Source organism: Crinia signifera, chromosome 1 (assembly GCF_055691185.1).
Source record: "Crinia signifera chromosome 1, ASM5569118v1, whole genome shotgun sequence".
NCBI classification, from domain to species: domain Eukaryota; kingdom Metazoa; phylum Chordata; class Amphibia; order Anura; family Myobatrachidae; genus Crinia; species Crinia signifera.
Genome location: NC_139217.1, coordinates 27124702 through 27147900, shown reverse-complemented (window position 1 = coordinate 27147900; position 23199 = coordinate 27124702). Strand labels below are relative to the sequence as shown.

Genomic DNA, 23199 nt, shown 5'->3' with positions numbered 1-23199 from the left:
GGCATTGAACATATATAACTTGAAATGAATAACTGGTGAGGAAAACTAGTTTCCCAAGGACACTGGGCATCCTATCTAGGTGCAGGGGACTACTAAGAAAGTGAAGTGTGGCTTGGCATTGCCAATTAGATTTTGGCTCTGTTGCAGTGTGCAACATACTTAATAGGAGTAAGAAACAGCTACAACGTGTACCAAAGTGGGTGATTAGTGTTATGGGACAGGTGTCTCATAACTGTTAGTGTGACCCAAGATTTGAGAAGTGTGTGAATTTATATGGAGCAATAGATACCCCAGGTGCCATACTGAGATTGTGGTAAAAAACGAATCTATGAGGATAAGTGTTCAACAAAGTGAAAGTGATCACTGCAAAGAAAAAGTATGTGAGAAAAGTGATAAACGCAAACATGAATCCAAGAGACGTGGGTGCCTAGATAAGGACGTGAGTGCCTAGATACGGACATGAAACCCAATGTGGGACAGTAAACTAGTTAGTGTAAAAAAAGAATGACTAAAAGCCGTGGGTCTACAGGGTATGAAACTGCGGGAGCTTGTAGTTTGCACAAGTCTAGTTTACAGGAAGCAGGCAAGGGACAGATGTTCGTTCAAGCCCATGGGGGCTACAGTGTTCATCCTGTGTATCCACTGGGCTTCCAACTGTAGGAGTTTCTTCTCTCGATCCCCTCCTCTTTTTGACGGTGGTATGTGGTCGATGATCTTATATGAAAGGGTTGCTAGGGAATGTCTATGGTCTTTGAAATGTTTGGCCACAGGCTGGTCTTGGTCTTTGCCTTCAATGGCTTGTCTGATGGCCATTCTGTGTTGTGCCATTCTTGTTCTGAAGGTACACGTCGTCTTCCCTATGTATACTAGACTGCACGGGCAGCGGATGGCATAGATAATAAATTTGCTCAAGCAGTGTAGTACGTGCCGGATAGGTATCCTTTTTCCTGAATGTGGGTGACTGATATGTCTACCCGTTTCCATATATCTGCACGTCGTGCACCCAATGCACTTATAGCATCCTGGCTGCCTGTGGAGAAAGTGACTGTCCATCGTGGGGTTTTCATTCGCGACATCATTATGGACTAACCAGTCTTTGAGGTTTTTGCCTCTCCTGTGGGCTATCATTACTCTGGAGTTGGTTAAGGGCTTCACTGATGAATCTGTGTTGATGATCGGCCACAGCCGTTTGGTCGTTTGTTCTATAAAAGTGCTGTTTGTGGTGTGATCAAGTGGAAATATCATCACTTTTTCTTTTTCTTTGTTCTTACTTGTGCTTAAATCACCCATATTGCGGCTATTCATGGCTTTGTTTTTGGCCTTGATGAGATCAGGCAGTTGGTATCCTCGTCTTTGGAAGTTCTCGATCATTTTGTCAACTTCTTGTTCTGCAGTTATTGGGTTCTGACAGATCCGTATAGCCCTTAGGAACTGCGAATAAGGAAGTCCAGCCTTCAGAGCAATGGGATGATGGCTGGTTGCCAATAGTAAATTGTTACAGTCCGTGGGTTTGTGGTAGATTGATGGTATAATCTTACTGCCATCCCACTGTAGGTTCACGTCCAGGTAATGTACATTTTTGTCACATGTGTATGTGAATTTGATGTATTGATGTGCATTATTTATCTTCGTCATGCTATCTTCAAATTGTTGTTTGCTGCCGGTCCAGACGACCAAGATGTCGTCAATGTACCTTAAAAAGATTTTTGCATGTGGAAAAAAGGCGACATTCTTCAGAAATAGTTCATTCTCTGTTTTAAACATGTAAATGTTTGCAAAGGCCGGCGCGACGTGAGATCCCATCGCACACCCCTGCTTTTGGCAAAAGAACTCATTATTAAAAAGGAAATAGTTCTTCTTCAATGTCATCTCCAAAAGATTGTAGAACAGTTCTGGTGGGGGGCCAGTGTAGTCATCTAGCCTGGTGATGTAGTCCTTCACCGCGAGTAGCCCTGGCTCGTGCGGTATGCTTGTATATAAGGATACCACGTCAATGGTGCAAAGTAGGGAATGTTCTGGAAGATCTCTTATACATGCTAGTTTTTCAAGAAGCATGTTGGTATCCCGTAGATATGTGGGTTCTTTTTGTATATGTCTTTGTAAAAACTGATCTAGAAATTTAGAGATCGGGCTTAGGAGTGACCCTCGGGCCGATATGATCGGTCTTCCCGGTGGATCAATGAGCGTTTTGTGGATTTTCGGTAACGAGTATATCAGTGGAACCACCGGTTTCTCCACTGTCAGCTGGTCCTGGTCTCTCTTTGTTATCCACTTCTGATTCACTGCATTTTTCAACAGGTCATCTATTTCCTTCTTGAAACTCAAAGTCGGGTCTGCTAGCAGGCGGTCATAAATCGAAGTGTCATTCAGCTGTCGGTGGAGCTCGATCTTATATTTTTCAGTATCTTGAACGACCACCGCGCCTCCTTTGTCGGCTGCGCGTATCGTTATACTGTGATCTTTGCTTAGAGCTTGTAGGGCTAGGAATTCTTCTTTGGGAAGATTCGGGGATGTCTGAGGTTGTTTCCTCAACTGTTTTTTATTGTGCTCCATAACTTCGTGATCCAACAATCTAGCGAAACTCTTGATTGATGCGTTGTGGGTTTGAGGGTCAAATTTTGATTTTTGTTGTATCGGTTTCACATATGGTGCCTCTGGGGCTCCTGCAAAGTATTCCTTTAATTTGATGGACCTATTAAATTTCCATGCGTCCACTTTCCAGTGAAATGAGTTGAAATGATTGGTGGGGACGAAGTTCAGACCTCTATTGAGAAGTTTCATTTCTGTTGTGGATAGAGGCCTCTTGGAAAGATTTACCACTAGGTTTTCTTCCTGTTGTATTGACGCTTGCCTTTTGTTTTGGCCCCCGCGTCTTGTCTGCGCTCTATGCCTTTTGGGCCTGATCTTGTGAGAACCCCTAAAGGGGGACGTGACGTGGTTACAGGTGAGGCTCCTTCGCGTTCACTTTGCGATGAGGATTGTGCACTCTCGTTTCCAGCTTCTTGTCTTTGGTGTCTGTATGGGGGTCTCCGGTGTGGGTGGGTCGTTGGATTTCTGCCAGACACCCACTGATACACCTTTTGCTCCTGATAGTCTAAATTGACTTTTGCTAGTTTTTCTTTTTTGTATTTTATCAGGGTTTTCTTATATTCGTTAACTTGAGAGGTTAATTTGTCAAGAAGATTTTCCTCTGGCGACTCAGTCAAGAGGTTAGGGTGTTGTGTCTCAAATGATGTAATTTTTGCTTTAATGTTTTTCAGTTCCCGGCCTGATTCTTCAATTACTAGCAATATTAAATCTAGTGAGCATTTATTTAGTACGGCAACCCACCGCCTACAGAATTCCGGGTTGTTACGTCCGATGGTCGGTAGGTTGCGTACTCGGAAACCTCGAGGGATTTTTCTCTCTTTATGGTAATCCGTGAGCGTAATCCCATGTAGGAGGTAATCTACCTCTTTTTTCTTCAATCTCAATAAAGCCTGGAACAGGTCGTCTTTATTCTCAGGGCCGCTTGTTTCAAGAAAGGAATTGGTGAAATAAATATTTTCAGCTTCTGAGTCACTAAAGCTCAATATCTCTCCAGTCGGTAATGGGAGATTCAGAAATGCTCCGCCAGCTGCGTTAATTGACTGTGTCGATCCATCCTGGGTTGACATACTACAGATGTATGGTGTTCAATTGCACCCTGTGATGTGATATGCTGCAGATTCTCAGATGTATTCTCAGGTGTAATCGCCTCTTCTTTGGGGAAACACTTGATCCTGGCAGCTATGAGTCGTGCTCTGTGTTGTCCACATCAGCACTTTGGAGTATGCATGCGATTTTTGTTGCACTGTAATAATACAGACAGTGGGGGTGCCTTGCGGACCAATCAATCCTGAAGCAGGAACAAGAGGACAAACGTACAGTCTTAGCAGGCTGGCACTCCACCTTAGAAGGGAGATGATACTTGCCTGGGTGCCTTCCAGGGTACAGGACCAATTGTATACAGGGCAATAGGGCGGCACTCACCAGGACTTGAAGTATGAAAGAAAGAGTCAGACCACTATGGGGTTCTCCGTTCGACGTTTCAGTCGCTTGGACTTTTATCAAGAACTTTGGGCATACACAAATGAACCGTGTCAGTGCACCACAATTTATACCCTCAAAGTGTACTGTGTCACTTACCCTCCTCCCACGCACGCCGCCGTCCGGCCGGGGATCGCGCACAGGGGTGACGTCAGGTTGCCTCCGTCTATGTCTGACGCTGACCACCGCGGGTGTGAGCCGCCCACTGAGGGGCTCGTCTGGCGTGTCACTCGCCTAGGCACGCCTCCCTCCGTCAGTGTGCGTACCTCCTGTGTGCCGATCTGTTAGGCCGCTTCGCTGGCGTTGTCATGGGGATCTGGGGGCAGGACAGAAACGTATTAATACTGGATTGGTGAATATTAAAAACTCTCCGTGAATCTACATTATTATTTACAATCACCCACATGTGTAAGACAAAATGGACAAATACGAAACAAGTATATACAACATAATAACACAATAATAACAAGACAAACACTAAGTTGCGGACTCATTTAGTCAGGTTTAAGTGTCTTAGCAAGAATCCAATTCATGCAGCACTGTGCATGATACGGGATGAGGAAACTGTTCCTCTGTTTAAGTCCTCTAGTTACTTTCTAGAGGTCTGTTCGTGCGAGCTCTGCAGTTTGACATACTGTTCCAAGTGTCGACCACTGTGTCGACCGTGGGCTCCCGCCTCGGTTGGAGACCCGGCATTGAACATATATAACTTGAAATGAATAACTGGTGAGGAAAACTAGTTTCCCAAGGACACTGGGCATCCTATCTAGGTGCAGGGGACTACTAAGAAAGTGAAGTGTGGCTTGGCATTGCCAATTAGATTTTGGCTCTGTTGCAGTGTGCAACATACTTAATAGGAGTAAGAAACAGCTACAACGTGTACCAAAGTGGGTGATTAGTGTTATGGGACAGGTGTCTCATAACTGTTAGTGTGACCCAAGATTTGAGAAGTGTGTGAATTTATATGGAGCAATAGATACCCCAGGTGCCATACTGAGATTGTGGTAAAAAACGAATCTATGAGGATAAGTGTTCAACAAAGTGAAAGTGATCACTGCAAAGAAAAAGTATGTGAGAAAAGTGATAAACGCAAACATGAATCCAAGAGACGTGGGTGCCTAGATAAGGACGTGAGTGCCTAGATACGGACATGAAACCCAATGTGGGACAGTAAACTAGTTAGTGTCAAAAAAGAATGACTAAAAGCCGTGGGTCTACAGGGTATGAAACTGCGGGAGCTTGTAGTTTGCAAACATTTACATGTTTAAAACAGAGAATGAACTATTTCTGAAGAATGTCGCCTTTTTTCCACATGCAAAAATCTTTTTAAGGTACATTGACGACATCTTGGTCGTCTGGACCGGCAGCAAACAACAATTTGAAGATAGCATGACGAAGATAAATAATGCACATCAATACATCAAATTCACATACACATGTGACAAAAATGTACATTACCTGGACGTGAACCTACAGTGGGATGGCAGTAAGATTATACCATCAATCTACCACAAACCCACGGACTGTAACAATTTACTATTGGCAACCAGCCATCATCCCATTGCTCTGAAGGCTGGACTTCCTTATTCGCAGTTCCTAAGGGCTATACGGATCTGTCAGAACCCAATAACTGCAGAACAAGAAGTTGACAAAATGATCGAGAACTTCCAAAGACGAGGATACCAACTGCCTGATCTCATCAAGGCCAAAAACAAAGCCATGAATAGCCGCAATATGGGTGATTTAAGCACAAGTAAGAACAAAGAAAAAGAAAAAGTGATGATATTTCCACTTGATCACACCACAAACAGCACTTTTATAGAACAAACGACCAAACGGCTGTGGCCGATCATCAACACAGATTCATCAGTGAAGCCCTTAACCAACTCCAGAGTAATGATAGCCCACAGGAGAGGCAAAAACCTCAAAGACTGGTTAGTCCATAATGATGTCGCGAATGAAAACCCCACGATGGACAGTCACTTTCTCCACAGGCAGCCAGGATGCTATAAGTGCATTGGGTGCACGACGTGCAGATATATGGAAACGGGTAGACATATCAGTCACCCACATTCAGGAAAAAGGATACCTATCCGGCACGTACTACACTGCTTGAGCAAATTTATTATCTATGCCATCCGCTGCCCGTGCAGTCTAGTATACATAGGGAAGACGACGTGTACCTTCAGAACAAGAATGGCACAACACAGAATGGCCATCAGACAAGCCATTGAAGGCAAAGACCAAGACCAGCCTGTGGCCAAACATTTCAAAGACCATAGACATTCCCTAGCAACCCTTTCATATAAGATCATCGACCACATACCACCGTCAAAAAGAGGAGGGGATCGAGAGAAGAAACTCCTACAGTTGGAAGCCCAGTGGATACACAGGATGAACACTGTAGCCCCCATGGGCTTGAACGAACATCTGTCCCTTGCCTGCTTCCTGTAAACTAGACTTGTGCAAACTACAAGCTCCCGCAGTTTCATACCCTGTAGACCCACGGCTTTTAGTCATTCTTTTTTTACACTAACTAGTTTACTGTCCCACATTGGGTTTCATGTCCGTATCTAGGCACTCACGTCCTTATCTAGGCACCCACGTCTCTTGGATTCATGTTTGCGTTTATCACTTTTCTCACATACTTTTTCTTTGCAGTGATCACTTTCACTTTGTTGAACACTTATCCTCATAGATTCGTTTTTTACCACAATCTCAGTATGGCACCTGGGGTATCTATTGCTCCATATAAATTCACACACTTCTCAAATCTTGGGTCACACTAACAGTTATGAGACACCTGTCCCATAACACTAATCACCCACTTTGGTACACGTTGTAGCTGTTTCTTACTCCTATTAAGTATGTTGCACACTGCAACAGAGCCAAAATCTAATTGGCAATGCCAAGCCACACTTCACTTTCTTAGTAGTCCCCTGCACCTAGATAGGATGCCCAGTGTCCTTGGGAAACTAGTTTTCCTCACCAGTTATTCATTTCAAGTTATATATGTTCAATGCCGGGTCTCCAACCGAGGCGGGAGCCCACGGTCGACACAGTGGTCGACACTTGGAACAGTATGTCAAACTGCAGAGCTCGCACGAACAGACCTCTAGAAAGTAACTAGAGGACTTAAACAGAGGAACAGTTTCCTCATCCCGTATCATGCACAGTGCTGCATGAATTGGATTCTTGCTAAGACACTTAAACCTGACTAAATGAGTCCGCAACTTAGTGTTTGTCTTGTTATTATTGTGTTATTATGTTGTATATACTTGTTTCGTATTTGTCCATTTTGTCTTACACATGTGGGTGATTGTAAATAATAATGTAGATTCACGGAGAGTTTTTAATATTCACCAATCCAGTATTAATACGTTTCTGTCCTGCCCCCAGATCCCCATGACAACGCCAGCGAAGCGGCCTAACAGATCGGCACACAGGAGGTACGCACACTGACGGAGGGAGGCGTGCCTAGGCGAGTGACACGCCAGACGAGCCCCTCAGTGGGCGGCTCACACCCGCGGTGGTCAGCGTCAGACATAGACGGAGGCAACCTGACGTCACCCCTGTGCGCGATCCCCGGCCGGACGGCGGCGTGCGTGGGAGGAGGGTAAGTGACACAGTACACTTTGAGGGTATAAATTGTGGTGCACTGACACGGTTCATTTGTGTATGCCCAAAGTTCTTGATAAAAGTCCAAGCGACTGAAACGTCGAACGGAGAACCCCATAGTGGTCTGACTCTTTCTTTCATACTTCAAGTCCTGGTGAGTGCCGCCCTATTGCCCTGTATATATATATATATATATATATATATATATATATATATATATATATATATATATATATATATGTATATTTTTTATTAAATACCTTTTACACTTTATTAAATACCACTAGGTTGGTGCTGTTTCTTTGCCAGGTTTGAGACTGTCAACTTCCAACGGTCTGATGCCATGGTGCGCCCAACAGCACATGTACAATGTATGGAACATCTGTATTTTTTGGCCCGCGTCGGGGGCCTGAGGCACCATGCGGTGACATCCGAATTAGCCTATTGTCTGCACAGTTTTCTGGGGCCCTCTGTAAATGACCTCCAGGGCCCTAGATTACACATGATCCAGTTTAATTGCAAATTATATTCATTACACATCGCAATTTACCTTAAGCACTGTACAATAACTAGCTACTGTATACTGCCAATAATGCGCTAGTTCTGCTCTATCAATGTGTATTATGCATCCTGACTGAATTACTGCAGAGAGCAGCCAGTGACCGGAGATCTGCGGGAGGTCAGGCTACATGTCAGGAGGTGAGCTGGGCCTTTGTCTCAGCCACCGCAGGGACTGAGCTATCTGAGAGGTGGTCCTGACCTCTTCTCACCAGAGGAATGGCCCTAGCCTGTGGGTAATATCTGCTACTTCTCCCAGCGGAGGCGCTGGCCAATCTTTTACCCGTAATCTACATGGATTTTCCTTCAAAGGGGAAATGATTTCCGCTAATAGAAATGAGTACACCTCTTATTGGTGTTACAGCCTGATGGGAAATTGGAATATTCAGCATTTTTATCCTATTCTCCAGAAGAACATTGCATTATAGTGAGATAATGAGAATTCTCGCGTACTTATAATGTTTCTTGGCACAAAGACCTTTTCGTTTCATTTTTAAGAACGATAAACAGAGCCGGGTCACCGCTGGAGCAATGTCTGTATAACCGGCTTATGGTAGACATGAGCCCATGTCGCCCTTTCTTCCGGTCCTTATTTTATTTTGTGTCTCTTTTATAATGTTTTGTTTTGGAGTTGTTTATGCTTTTATTACATTGCTCTCTAAGGGCTTTATTTTAGTTCACTCTTTCTGACAAAATCCTTCTTAGATGGACAAAACCATGTGCACTGCAGGGGGGCAGATGTAAAATGTGCAGAGAGAATTAGATTTGGGTGAGTTATTTTGTTTCTGTGCAGGGTAAATATTGGCTGATATATTTTTACACTGCAATATAGATCTCACTTTGAAGTAAAACCCCACCCAAATCTAATTCTCTCTGTACAAGTAACATCTGCCCCACCTGCAGTGCACATGGTTTTGTCCATCTGAGAAGGAATTTGTCAGAAAGAGTGAACTAGAATAAGGCCCTAAGTTTGCGTAGGAATGCACTCATACACTGGGGAATAGGTGTCAAAGCCTGGAGAGGGATAAGGTACCAGCCAATCAGATTCAGGCATTCTTCAAACACAACATGCAAAATGACAGTTAGGGGCTGGTTGGTGGGTACTTTATCTCCGTCTATGACTTAGTACATAGACTTAAAATTTCCATTTAGCTTCTAATGGCCACGTAACGGGGGAACGCATAAGGGCGAACGGCGTTCGAGATGTCAGCAGTAATATGAAGGACAGCCAAAGAATCCCGACAAGTGGTCAGTATGTATCACACTGAAGAAGCCGACAGGCGAAACTGTCCGTCTTTCTGGAGTCCCTGCTGTGCATGGCAGGGCTTCTTATTCCACCCTACTACACTCCTACCTTTGGGAATCAAGGGCGTAACTACCATAGGTGCAAGGGGTGCAGCTGCTATGGGGCCCAGAGCTGAAGGGGGCCCATCTTTGCTGTCTAAGTAATATGTTTTACATACATTTATCACCATCAGTTGCTAAATAGGGGGCCCTTACAAACTTTTGCTATGGGGCCCATGAACATCTAGGTACGCCTCTGTTGGGAATTGATTAGGATCAGGTACACCTTATATATTTTTCCCCTTCTGTCTACCCCACAAAGGCCAAGTGTACCATTATTTATCCATCCCAATCTATACTTGCATTTCAGAGAGATTCCAGGGTGAGGGGGATATCACTTACTTCCCACCAATGTTATAATAACATATGAGGGGCAGCATACACTGCCAATACATCTGACCAGGGGTTAAAGTGAGGGGAACGGGGTGGAACTGAGTTCCACCACCTCTAATGAATTCCAGTTTGCAGGGGGATGCCAAATACCCTACCACTGCCCCTAATGTGGGTAGGGGAGGGGGTGTAATCAGGCGGCATAGAGAAATGAGTTCCCCCATCTCTGCATGACCACTTTAAGCTCTGCATCTGACACGCAATAATTATATATTATACCCCTCAGGATCCTCTCATGCTACTGGAACCCACACTGAGATATTCCTGCAACTGTAGGCCTACAAACAGGAACTAAGGTGTGGGGGACTAGGACAGCAGATATCCTCTATGTCCACCATATAAACAGTAGACAGCTGAGCCACGCTCACTCCCCCAGCAACACCTGCCTATAGGTAACCCGTCAATTTATTGTGAGGTGTGGGGGATGAAGCAGCTGCATCGCGCATTGTTTGGTGACCTGCCACAGCTATCGTTTTCTTATGTTAGGTGTACCTATATATCAAGCACACCTGTGCTCAATCCTTAAATAAAGGGATACTCAGTATAAATATCCAAAACTCAGGTCCGGCTCTACCATTAGGCAGCTGCCTAGGGTGCTGGGATCTGGGGGGGGGGCATCACCAAGTCTGCCTATCAGAAAGGATGTCTGAGGACCGTTGTTGTACTTAGTTTAGGTGGTGGCTGTGGAACTTCTAAGACCTCACCTTTATACTTTACCATGAGGCATACTCCCTATTTTCATGTCCTGGGGGCCTCCAGGGAAAGCAGGGGCCACTCCCACCTTCCCAGGGGGCTGGGAGGCCCTCCTGATTTATGGGAGTCTCCATTCCAGAATGTTAGCCTTAAGGGGTTGCAAAGTGGGTATTGTGGCAGTATAGAGGGGGGGGGGGGGTGATGTTTTGCCTAGGGAGCTGAGAAGCCTAACACTGGTCCTGCCAAGACGACTTACATTCTTCAATATTTCTCAATATCTTCAAGTAGGTAGTGATATACAGTATATAGATGTTGGGTGACATTTAATGAGATGCGAAAATTAGATTTTTGAGAATTTTAGGCAAAAAACGTCCGAAATCGCACTTTTTCCCGAATTCGCATATTTAATGAGATACGAAAAATGGCAAAAAATGCGGGTTTTGCCACGAAATCGCACATTCTGAAAGTGCGATTTTTAGTTGCGCTGGAACTCGCATCCAGATGTTTTCCCATTGAAAAGTATACAATTCGCATATTTAATGAGATGCGAATTCAGGAAAATGTGTCTAAAAATCGCCAAACATTTAGACCAGGTTGTGATATGCGAATTGGCCAAAACCCTGCAGAGATCATTGAGATCTGTGCATGGTTCTGTGTTAAAAAATGTGTAAAAGTTGTTTTTATTTAAAAAAAAATGGCGTGGGGTCCCCCCTCCTGAGCATAACCAGCCCTGGGATCATTGAGTCGTACCTGGTTCCAAAAATACGGGAGACAAAAAGCATAGGGGTCCCCCGTATTTCTGAATCCAGCCTCGGACTCTTGGACCGGTCCTGGTTCCAAAAATACGGGGGGACAAAAATTCTGCGGGTCACCCATATTTTGAAACCAGCACCAGGCTCCAACAGCCAGCGGTGTCATGCCAAAGCCGCTGGACACTTTTTACTTAAGGTCCCCCGGCCGAAACATGAGCACCGTGGCTGGTCAGCCTTGGACGGGGTACCTGGAGGAGTGGGACCCCCCCCAATAAAGGGGTCCCCCCCAGGCTTCACCCGTCCAGGGCTGAAGCCCGGGTTTGTCACCAGTGTCCGTGGGCTGTGGACGCCGTCCTGATAGTGTAAAAACAGTCATTCCTAACATTGCTTTATGCAGACCTCCCCCGCATGCTGGAACTTGGAGAACCACAAGTCCCAGCATGTGGGGCATTAATGGGACTTGTAGTCCACCTGTAAAAAGAATCTATATAATAAGTTGAAGAGTCTGTGTGCGTGTGTGCGTGTGTGCGTGTGTGTGTGTGTGCGTGTCCGACGCATTGCGGACACACCGTGGCACTCAGAGACACCAAATTGAGCAACAAGATACCTCTGGACCCGGTGGTGTGCAACTCGAAGCCGTTTTTGGGAAATTTCACTTAGAAATTTAAAAAAACACCAAGTTGTAATTTTCCTTCATTGATGTTCTGGGGAAAAGATTGATGATCTGGGAAACCGTTTGCGAAGGAACAACTCCACACCTGATTTCATTGCTGTCATTGAGTATGAATGACACATTCTAACATTATGGTGAAGGCTTTATACAATTAGGAAATAATTGAGGATATACATAGACCACACAACACTCACACATACACATTGTACACACACACACACACACACACACACACACAGTACACCACATACGCACACATAGCACACAACACACACATTTATACGTAGAGCACCTCACACACTTACACATTGGACAGATACACACACACACAACACACCACATGCAGTACAATACAAATCCATACACACTACAACACACACCCAAAAACAGTACAACAAACACACAGAACACACACACTTAAACATTGCCAGGATACGCAAAGCACACTACACACACATATATACGTAGCACACATCACAAACGTACACATTTGGCAGATACACACAACACAACACTCACAGTACAACACACACCCACATTCACTACAACACACACCCAAAAACAGTACAATACACAAAACACACACTTAAACATTGCACAGATACACACAGCACACTACACACACAGATTTATACATGGCACACCTTACGCACTTACACATAGGGCAGATATACACAACACACACACATAACATACCTCTAACAGCACAACACACACCCACATTCACCACACACACCCAAAAAAACAGTACGACACACACAAAACACACACTTAAACATTGCACAGATACACACAGCACATTAAACACACACAGATTTATTCATAGCACACCTTACGCACTTACACATGGGGCAAATACACACAACACACACACATAACATACCTCTAACAGCACAACACAAACCCACATTCACCACACACATTCAAAAAACAGTACGACACACACAAAACACACACTTAAACATTGCACAGATACACAAAGACACAACACACACATACTGTATATACATAGCACACCTCACACACTTACGCATTGGACAGATACATACACTACAACACACACAACCACATACACTACAACACACACACAAAAACAGTACAACACACACAAACACACAGAACACAGAAAAAATAATTTGCCGTTTATTAAACCGTCTGTACCAGCAAATAAAAACTGTACCTAATGTACCGTTTCTACTTTGTTCCCCATATCCGTCTCTCCAGTCCTCAAGCCTGTCACTGCGCTCCCCGGCCAGTTGCACTGAGAAATCTTTGTCCTGGCCAATGCACCCATTGATCAATACAAAGTGGGTACACTGCACTCACCCTGTTAGTCAGTTGGATATCAGGCACTGCTCTGCCTTAAGGGTTTCCCAGACTCTTTTGGTTCATAGATAATGTTTGGTCGATGGGCATGAGCGCTGCATGCATTTGTTTGAATGTTATGAGTGTAATAAGTTGAAGAATAAGACTGAGATGAAGATTTGTCACGTTAAAGTGTACAATTTACTCAATAAATCGTGAAAAAAATATGCGTACATAGAAGTACAGTACAATCAAGAAATGAAAGTAGGATTAAAAAATAAATTCTGATTCAAACTGATAATTGTTTGAATGGCGGTGGGTTGCGAAACAAATCTATAGGTGGAGGGGGTATGGATATTGTGGGCATAATTGGTGTTTGGTACACCTACAGGGGGTCCCCAGTTGATGAGAAATTCTCACTACAGTGTCACCGTAGGGGGATTTCCAATTGGGGTTCAGGTGGTCTTTTAGAGACCCCTTTACAATCCCGTTGGTCTCTTCTCCTGGAGCCTACGGTCTCCCTCAGTGATTGAATATCATTAAGGGAGACTGTAAGCTCAAGGAGAAGAGACCTACAGGATTGTAAAGGGTCCCTAAAAGACCACCTGGACCCCAATTGGGAATCCCCCTATGGTGAAACTGTGACCGTGACACTGTAGTGAAAATCCCATCAATTGAGGGCCCCCTGTAGGTGTAACAAACACTAATTATGCCCACAATATCCATACCCCCACCTATAGATTAAATTATTTTTTAATCCTACTTTCATTTCTTGATTTTACTTCTATTTTTTTTCACGATTTATTGAGTAAATTGTACACTTTGTAACATGGCAATTCTTTTTCTCAGTCTTATTCTTCAACTTCTTAAACTTCAAACCTTATCAATGCATCCATTGATGATTGTGATGGCTGGATCAGTGGATTGGCCCGGCGGGTGTAGGGAAGAATTTGGCCCATTGCACCCATTCCCAGTGGTGCATTACAGTGGTGCGGATAGTGTGCGTCGCGTCATGACATCATGTGACCAGGCCCGCGGACCTGCTCCCACACTCAGGGGCTGCCCCACTGTTTGGTAGAGATGCTCGGTGCATGTGCTTTACAGATCCTCAGAGACTGCTGCAGGCAGGTTTGGTGAGGGGAGTGGCAGTGGCAGGGAGCAGTGAATTTTTAATTAATTATGGCGCAGTAAGTAACGCCCACCCCGGACCCCACGCACTCAGCGCCTGTAATTACACACCCTAGAAACTGTACCAATGAAAGTATAGAAATTGAGATGTGGACATGTCCCTTTCTGATTTTGTACCGATTTCTGACCCTCAGATGTTGGAGGATATGTCATACAGTAGGTGCTAAATCTCAGGAGTGGATGTGGAATTCATCAACACATACAAGTTTTCAACTCAGGAGCGTTGTGTTTCAAACAACAACACCACACCTGAATTCATTGCCATCATTGAGTATCAATGCAAACACATTCTAACATAATGGTGTAATCTATAACAAATTACAATCTTAGGTCTTTGTCACAGCATACTGTAAGATGACATTTTTCAGCAATTTTGGAAATAAAGAAACCCCAAGGTTTTCCCGGGCAACGCCGGGCGGGTCAGCTAGTGTTAAAATAAAACACACACACAGAAAAGTATAACACAAATTCGCACTTTTACTCAAATTTGCACATTTTCATGACTAAAAATCGCACATTATTGCATTTATTCACACTGTTTTACCCGGAACACGCATCTCATTAAATTTGCGAATTCGCGGCAAAAAATGTTTCAGCATAACTCCGGAATGACTGCAGCAATTTACACCAAACTTGGTACACATACTACTTACAATCTGGGAACAAACACTGTGGGGGTAACACACCCCTAGCGCTGATGCAGCAGCACAGAGTATTTCAGCAGACAGCATAACTCTGGAGTAATTTACACCAAGCTTGGTACACATATTACTTACAATCATGAACAAACACTGAGAGGGTAGCACACCACTAGCAACCCTAGGGCTGAGATAGCAGCACAGAGTATTTCAGCAGACAGATAACAAACCTCGGCACACATATGACTTACAATCTGTGAACAAACACTGCGGTGGTGGTAGTGGTGGTGGTGGGTGTGTGTGTGTGTGTGTGTGGGGGGGTGTTGGTGATAACACACACCTAGCACCCCTAGGGCTGAGGCTGCAGCACAGACTATATCAGGACATGCATGATATGTCAGTGATGACAGGGCTGCATGTGACAGGGGCAGTGACATGATGTGAGGAGGGGAATGGAGGCAGCAGGAAGCCACAGACTGAGAGTTATAGTTGTGTTTAATATTTAATTAGATTTTTGAAAAATTACATTCTTAAAATATCTTTCAACACCGGTACTCCAGCTAGAGCTAGTATGTATATCAAGGGCGTAACTACCATAGGTGCAGGGGGTGCAGCTGCTATGGGGCCCAGAGCTGAAAGGGGCCCATCTTTGCTGTTTAACTAATATGTTTTACATACATTTATCACCATCAGTTGCTAAATAGGGGGCCCTTACAAACATTTGCTATGGGGCCTCCGAATATCTAGGTACGCCTCTGATGTATATATATATATATATATATATATATATATATATTGGAGGGGGGTGTATGATCCGGCACTCGGTAAAGACACAAGCAATTGCTCCAGGTGACCCTGCCGTCAGTAATGCATAGGGGGATGCTCACAAGGGAGCAGTGGCCGGCACTCACGGAGACTCTTCAAAAAAATCAGCAATCGACACAGCAGTGTTCAGTCAACGTTTCTGAGGACTTTAATGTACCTCTTTCGTCAGGAAAACTGCCGGCCACTGCTCCCTTGTGAGCATCCCCCTATATATATATATATATATATATATATATATATATATATATATATATATATAGCCTCACATGCAACTCACTGGTATCAGCACTTTTCTCCGCTGTGCTAGGTACAATATTTGGCCAGCTGACTTACACAGTAGGCAGTTGCACCTTACCTCTGCGGTTCTGCAGGTGATCCCACTACAGCAGAACAATTAAAATGTCATGCTCCAATAAGTAAGATGCTCAGTTCCAATTAAAATACCTAATATGCTCAAAATGAAGTACAGAAATGATTTACTGTCATGAGGCATAAATGTTTCTTACCGTCTAACTGTTGTTTTCAGTCAATGATGCTCTTGTGTTGCCTACACATGAGAGCAGCCATTATCTGTGATAGACCAATACTCTTGGGAAATCAACCAATCAATTCACAAGAAGCCAGTGACATCACCGAGGCCTGAAAATGGCTGCCTCCATTCAGTATGTGTCACTAGTTACTAGCGGTTGTAGAGGTTTTATACTGATTATTATGTATGTGCAGCTGGACTGTTTTTGCCTGTTTCTGTGTATTTTGTACTAACTCTAGACATGTTTATCTGTTTCAGTAAAATGACATCAGTAACATCCCCTATCATCCTGAAATGGGACCCCAAGAGCCTAGAAATCCGGACACTCACCGTGGAGAGCCTTCTGGAACCGCTTGTTACCCAGGTAAGACTCCGAGAAGTTACTGAAGTTTATTGGAACAAGGTATTTGCAAATCTCATTGCATTGGGATTCATGGCGTTATCCTCTATATGACCATATATGCCGACCAGAAAGCTCCAATCTTATGTCAATTACTTTCTGTGTCAGCATAGCCTGGCTGTGCCCTTGTTTTTAGGGGTCATATGACAAAGAGATCCCTGTACTGTCTTGGTAAAGCTGTACTGATTGGATTGTTGTATTAATTATTGATTCTGGACTCAACTGTTTTGTGTTAGCAGTTTCTCTAATGTCATTATATAGTTTATCTAGAGTAATGGTCAATTACACAATGAAGTGTGTGTGTGTGTGTGTGTGTGTGTGTGTGTGTGGGGGGGGGGGGGGGGGGGGCAGATATTTTGCAGCCAGAACAAAGTTAATGAACTTACAGCCTGTCAAGTCCCCCGTGACATCACTTCTAAAAGTTCTTGAAGTCTTAGTGATGTCACTTAGCTTCTGCTCAGCTGATAGCCTAAACATCATCCCTCCTGCACAATGGCTGAGACTCACCTTAAGTAAAATTAAAGAGATTTCTTGAAGCTGGGAGAGAGGTAAAATAGAGAGAGATAAAGTCATCGCTCCTAGCTGTCAGTTTCCAAACAGCCTGTAACATGGCAGTTAGGAGCTAGTTGGCTGTTGATGCTATAGCTACAGGTACTGCATTTAGCATCTGATTGTGGTCCATCACAGCACATGTTTTCCCTATATGACAACAGCGAGGCTTCTCTTCTCACCATACAATGCATTTTATACTGTCATGGGCGAGTATTGCTGCGATGGAGCACAGGGGGCAGCTCACTCATTCATGGAAACTAAAGCAACCAAACATCGCAGCTGGGAATGAAGCCGGTGGATTTGTATGCAGTGTGCTATTAAGAACGGTGCTATTGTTGTTATCTATGTGCTCTTCCTAGTGAATCAATAAAGTTATTTGCTTTTGAATAAGCCTATACTGTCATGTCAGTAGTGCCGTGTACATGTGAGAGCAGCTATTATTACTAGCGCCATTGTGTCAGCTGTTATGCTCTGCACGTTTCCAGAAGTAACGGAAAATAAACATATTATGGGGCAGATTTGTCATTGTGTGATATTCTTGTTATCACTCTTTAGGAATGATAAATGGGGCTCCAGCCAATCAGCTCCTAGCTGCCATGTGTTTGAAAAATGACAGGAGCTGATTGGCTGTAGAGCCATTTATCATTCCTAAAAAGTGATAAGAATATTATATTCCCCAGTGGCATTGACAGGAAAGGCAGCTGTCTTGGTGATATTTGTTACCAGGATAGGCAAATAAGGCTGTTATTTGTATCCGTATGTCAGTGTACACTGCAACATCACCCAACCTCTTATCTGTAATCCCACCATGGTGTGTGGTGTAACACAATAATCTGTATTGACAAGGATGTCTAATGTTAGCAACAGATATTGAGGTAAAGCTACGCATGGCTGGTTTGTACCAATGGAAAACACAATTATCTCTTAATGACTGCACAGTAATTAACCACTTGCTATAACGGTAAGACAAATAGCGTGTCCCAGAACTGAACTGACAACGAAGTGGGATCTTTCAGAGCCGGGCCTAGTTATTAATGCATTAACCCGGAATGTGTGTCGCCGATAATAGCGGCTTATATTCAGAGACACTAATTAGAAACCACACTGTAATGATATGATTGGTAAAAATGATATTTTAACAAGGGGGGGAAGGGGAAGATAAAAAAAAAAATGTTTTACGCTATTAAATATTGACATAAGCGATTTTCGTCCCTGGAGAATGTTTTGCCTGTACGTGCCATAAAATGTTTTCGGAGTTGCTGCCAGCAATAGTGACATCACTGGCGGCGGCTCTTCTGTTAGGGAGAACAATGTCTCTTTCTAGAGGAGAAACCATTTGGTTGACAGGTCCATAAATGTAAGTCACATGGAATAGGAATATGGACTCCCAGCCACTGTACAAAAGCATTACTCCCCAGCCACTGTACACATGCATTACTCCCCAGCCACTGTACACATGCATTACTCCCCAGCCACTATACACATGCATTACTCCCCATCCACTGTACATGTGCATTACTCCCCAGCCACAGTAAACATGCATTACTCCCCAGCCACTGTACACATGTATTACTCCCCAGCCACTGTACACATGCATTACTCCCCAGCCACTATACACATGCATTACTCCCCAGCCACGGTAAACACGCATTACTCCCCAGCCACGGTAAACATGCATTACTCCCCAGCCACTGTACACACGCATTACTCCCCAGCCTTGGTAAACATGCATTACTCCCCAGCCACGGTAAACATGCATTACTCCCCAGCCACTGTACACATGCATTACTCCCCAGCCACTGTACACATGCATTACTCCCCAGCCACTATACACATGCATTACTCCCCATCCACTGTACATGTGCATTACTCCCCAGCCACGGTAAACATGCATTACTCCCCACTGCCACTGTACACATGCATTACTCCCCAGCCACTGTGCACATGCATTACTCCCCAGCCACTGTACACATGCATTACTCCCCAGCCACTGTACACATGCATTACTCCCCAGCCACTATACACATGCATTACTCCCCAGCCACTGTACACATGCATTACTCACCAGCCACTATACACATGCATGACTCCCCAGCCACTATACACATGCATTACTCCCCAGCCACTGTACACATGCATTACTCCACAGCTACTGTACACATGCATTACTCCCCAGCCACTGTACACCTGCATTACTCCACAGCCACTGTACACATGCATTACTCCCCAGCCACTATACACATGCATTACTCCCCATCCACTGTACATGTGCATTACTCCCCAGCCACGGTAAACATGCATTACTTCCCACGGCCACTGTACACATGCATTACTCCCCAACCACTGTACACATGCATTACTCCCCAGCCACTGTACACATGCATTACTCCCCAGCCACTGTACACATGCATTAGTCCCCAGCCACTGTACACATGCATTACTCCCCAGCCACTGTAAACATGCATTACTCCCCAGCCACTATACACATGCATTACTCCCCAGCCACTATACCCATGCATTACTCCCCAGCCACTATACACATGCATTACTCCCCAGCCACTGTACACATGCATTACTCCCCAGCCACTGTACACATGCATTAATCCCCAGTCACTATACACATGCATTACTCCCCAGGCACTGTACAAAAGCATTACTCCCCAGCCACTGTACGTATGCATTCCTCCCCAGCCACTGTACATGTGCATTACACCCCCCCCCCCCGGCCACTGTGTACATGCTTTATTCCCCAGCCACTGTACAAAAGCATTACTCCCAAGCCACTATACACATGCATTACTCCCCAGCCACTGTACACATGCATTACTCCCCAGCCACTGTACACATGCATTACTCCCCAGCCACTGTACACATGCATTACTCCCCAGCCACTGTACACATGCATTACTCCCCAGCCACTGTACACATGCATTACTCCCCAGCCACTGTACACATGCATTACTCCCCAGCCACTATACACATGCATTACTCCCAAGCCACTGTACACATGCATTACTCCCCAGCCACTATACACATGCATTACTCCTCAGCCACAGTACACGTGCATTACTCCCAAGCCACTGTACACGTACCTTACTCCCCAGCCACTGTACACATGCATTACTCCCCAGCCACTGTACATGTGCATTACTCCCCAGCCACTGTGTACATGTTTTATTCCCCAGCCATGGTACACATGCATTACTCCCCAGCCACGGTACACATGCATTACTCCCCAACTACTGTACACATGCATTACTCCCCAGCCACTGTACACATGCATTACTCCCCAGCCACTGTACACCTGCATTACCCCCCAGCCACTGTACACATGCATTACTCCCCGGCCACTATACAAATGCATTACTCCCAAGCCACTATACACATGCATTACTCCCCAGCCACTGGACACAGGCATTACTCCCCAGCCACTGTACACATGTCTTACTCCCCAGCCACTGGACACAGGCATTACTCCCCAGCCACTGTACACATGTCTTACTCCCCAGCCACTGGACACAGGCATTACGGTACTTATGTAGTATCTGGGCTGCCGATTTTTTGATTGTATGCCTTAAGTTAAGGCATACAATCAGATGCGATGCGATGCGATATCGCATCGCATCGCATACGATGCGATGCGATGCGATGCGATGCGATGACCCGATTTTTCCATAGGATTCAATGTTAAAATGGACTGAGTCCATTTTAACATGGAATTCAATGGGAAAAAGGGGTCCTTTTCATACCCCTACTATCCAAGTGGGCATGGAGTTGGATATAAACCTGTGGCGAGCGTAGCGAGCCACCGAGCCCGAAGCGTGGCGAGCGAAGCGAGCCCCGCGAGGGGACGGTATTCTGTGTCCCCTCGCGGGGCTCGCTGCGCTCGCCACGCTTCGGGCTCGGTGGCTCGCTACGCTCGCCACAGGTTTATATCCAACTCCATGCCCACTTGGATAGTAGGGGTATGAAAAGGACCCCTTTTTCCCATTGAATTCCATGTTAAAATGGACTCAGTCCATTTTAACATTGAATCCTATGGAAAAATCGGGTCCATCGCATCGCATCGCATCGCATCGCATCGCATGCGATTTGGTCGGGTGCGATGCGATGCGATGGACCCGATTTCAAAATCGGCAGCCCAGTTACTACATAAGTACCGGCATTACTCCCCAGCCACTGGACACAAGCATTACTCCCCAGCCAATGTGCACATGCATTACTCGCCCAGACACTGTAGACACACTCCATAGCCAGAGTGCACATACTCAACAGTAACTGTGCAACTATACCACAGCTGCTGTGCATACACTTCCCAGCAGCTGTGCAAAAACTCCCCAGACACTTTGCACAGACTCCCAGACACTTTGCACAGAATCCTCAACCACCATGCACATACATTACTCACCAGTCAGCATGCACAGACTCCCCAGACACTTTGCACAGACTCCCCAACCACCATGCACATATTCACCATCCAGCATGCACAGACGATCCCACTACTGCACACATACCGTATCATTCAATCACACAGCACAGACCCTCCTTCCCCAGCTACATTGCACAGTTCATAGCAAATATTAGATAATAAATCACTAGAATATGTAAATCAGAAATAACGTTCCAGCTCTGACTGTTCTTCTTTCATCCTCCCAGATGACAGGAGTTCTGGATAGGGTGGCTCTTTCTTTCTTGACTATTGATTTGTTTTGCTTGTCAACTATTTTTTTTAAACTTTACATCCAAAATATTTTCGGCAGTGCGAGGAGGCCCGGCCTAATGCATTTATCACTGTAGCACAAGACAAATGACTGTAAAATCGGGAAAGTTCTGGTTGTCTATATGTCAACACCAGGATTTGAAGTTTGTGAGCAATTTATTCCATTTAATTGCTGCCGGCTTTTAAGCTTTTAAAAGGAGACATTAATTTGCTTGTTCGCTGTTTTCCTAATGCCAAAATGACAGTCATTTGAACGCAGAATACTTTGGTTATTGCTTCAAACGCTCTATCATCATCCCGGTCCCTAAGAAAACACCCACAAAGGACCTAAATGACTTCAGGCCAATTGCACTAACCTCAGTGGCCATGAAAGCATTTGAAAGACTAGTACTGAAGCACCTGAGAGAAGTGACAAACTCTCACCTTGACCCCATGCAGTTTGCCTTCTGGCGAACAGAAGTGTAGAGGATGCGGTCAACCTCAGGCTGCACCATATTTTACAACACCTCGACCACCAAGGCACCTATGCAAGAGTCCTATTCGTGGACTTCAGCTCAGCATTTAATACTATCGTTCCCAGCATCCTGCAGCCAAAACTCCTCTCCTTAGGAGTCCCAGGATCAACATGCTCATGGATAGTGGACTTTCTAACAGCAAGGGAACAGGTGGTCAAAGCCGGCGCCTTCTCATCCAGCACACGAACAATCAGTACTGGAGCCCCCCAAGGATGCGTCCTCTCCCCTCTGCTCTTCTCTCTCTACACGAATGACTGCACCTCAGCTGAGCAGTCAGTGAAAATCATCAAATTCGCAGATGACACCACTATCATCGGCCTAATCAAGGATGGTGACGAGACCGCGTACAGGCATGCAGTGGAGAAGCTGACACAGTGGTGCAGCAGCAACAACCTCGATCTAAACCCCACCAAAACAGTTGAGATGGTGGT

General features: G+C 44.9%; 1 protein-coding gene across 4 annotated transcripts in view; it reads left to right on the top strand.

Moving 5' to 3' along the window:
- CTNNA2 (catenin alpha 2) overlaps positions 1–23199 on the top strand; it is a 1425647-nt gene that overhangs the window by 133421 nt on the left and 1269027 nt on the right. For all 4 annotated transcript variants that reach the window (XM_083180541.1, XM_083180424.1, XM_083180611.1 and 1 more), the window contains exon 2: positions 16840–16945. In XM_083180541.1, coding sequence (XP_083036667.1) covers positions 16844–16945 — 102 coding nt within the window. In that variant the 5' untranslated portion in view covers positions 16840–16843. The remainder of the gene's footprint in view (positions 1–16839; positions 16946–23199) is intronic.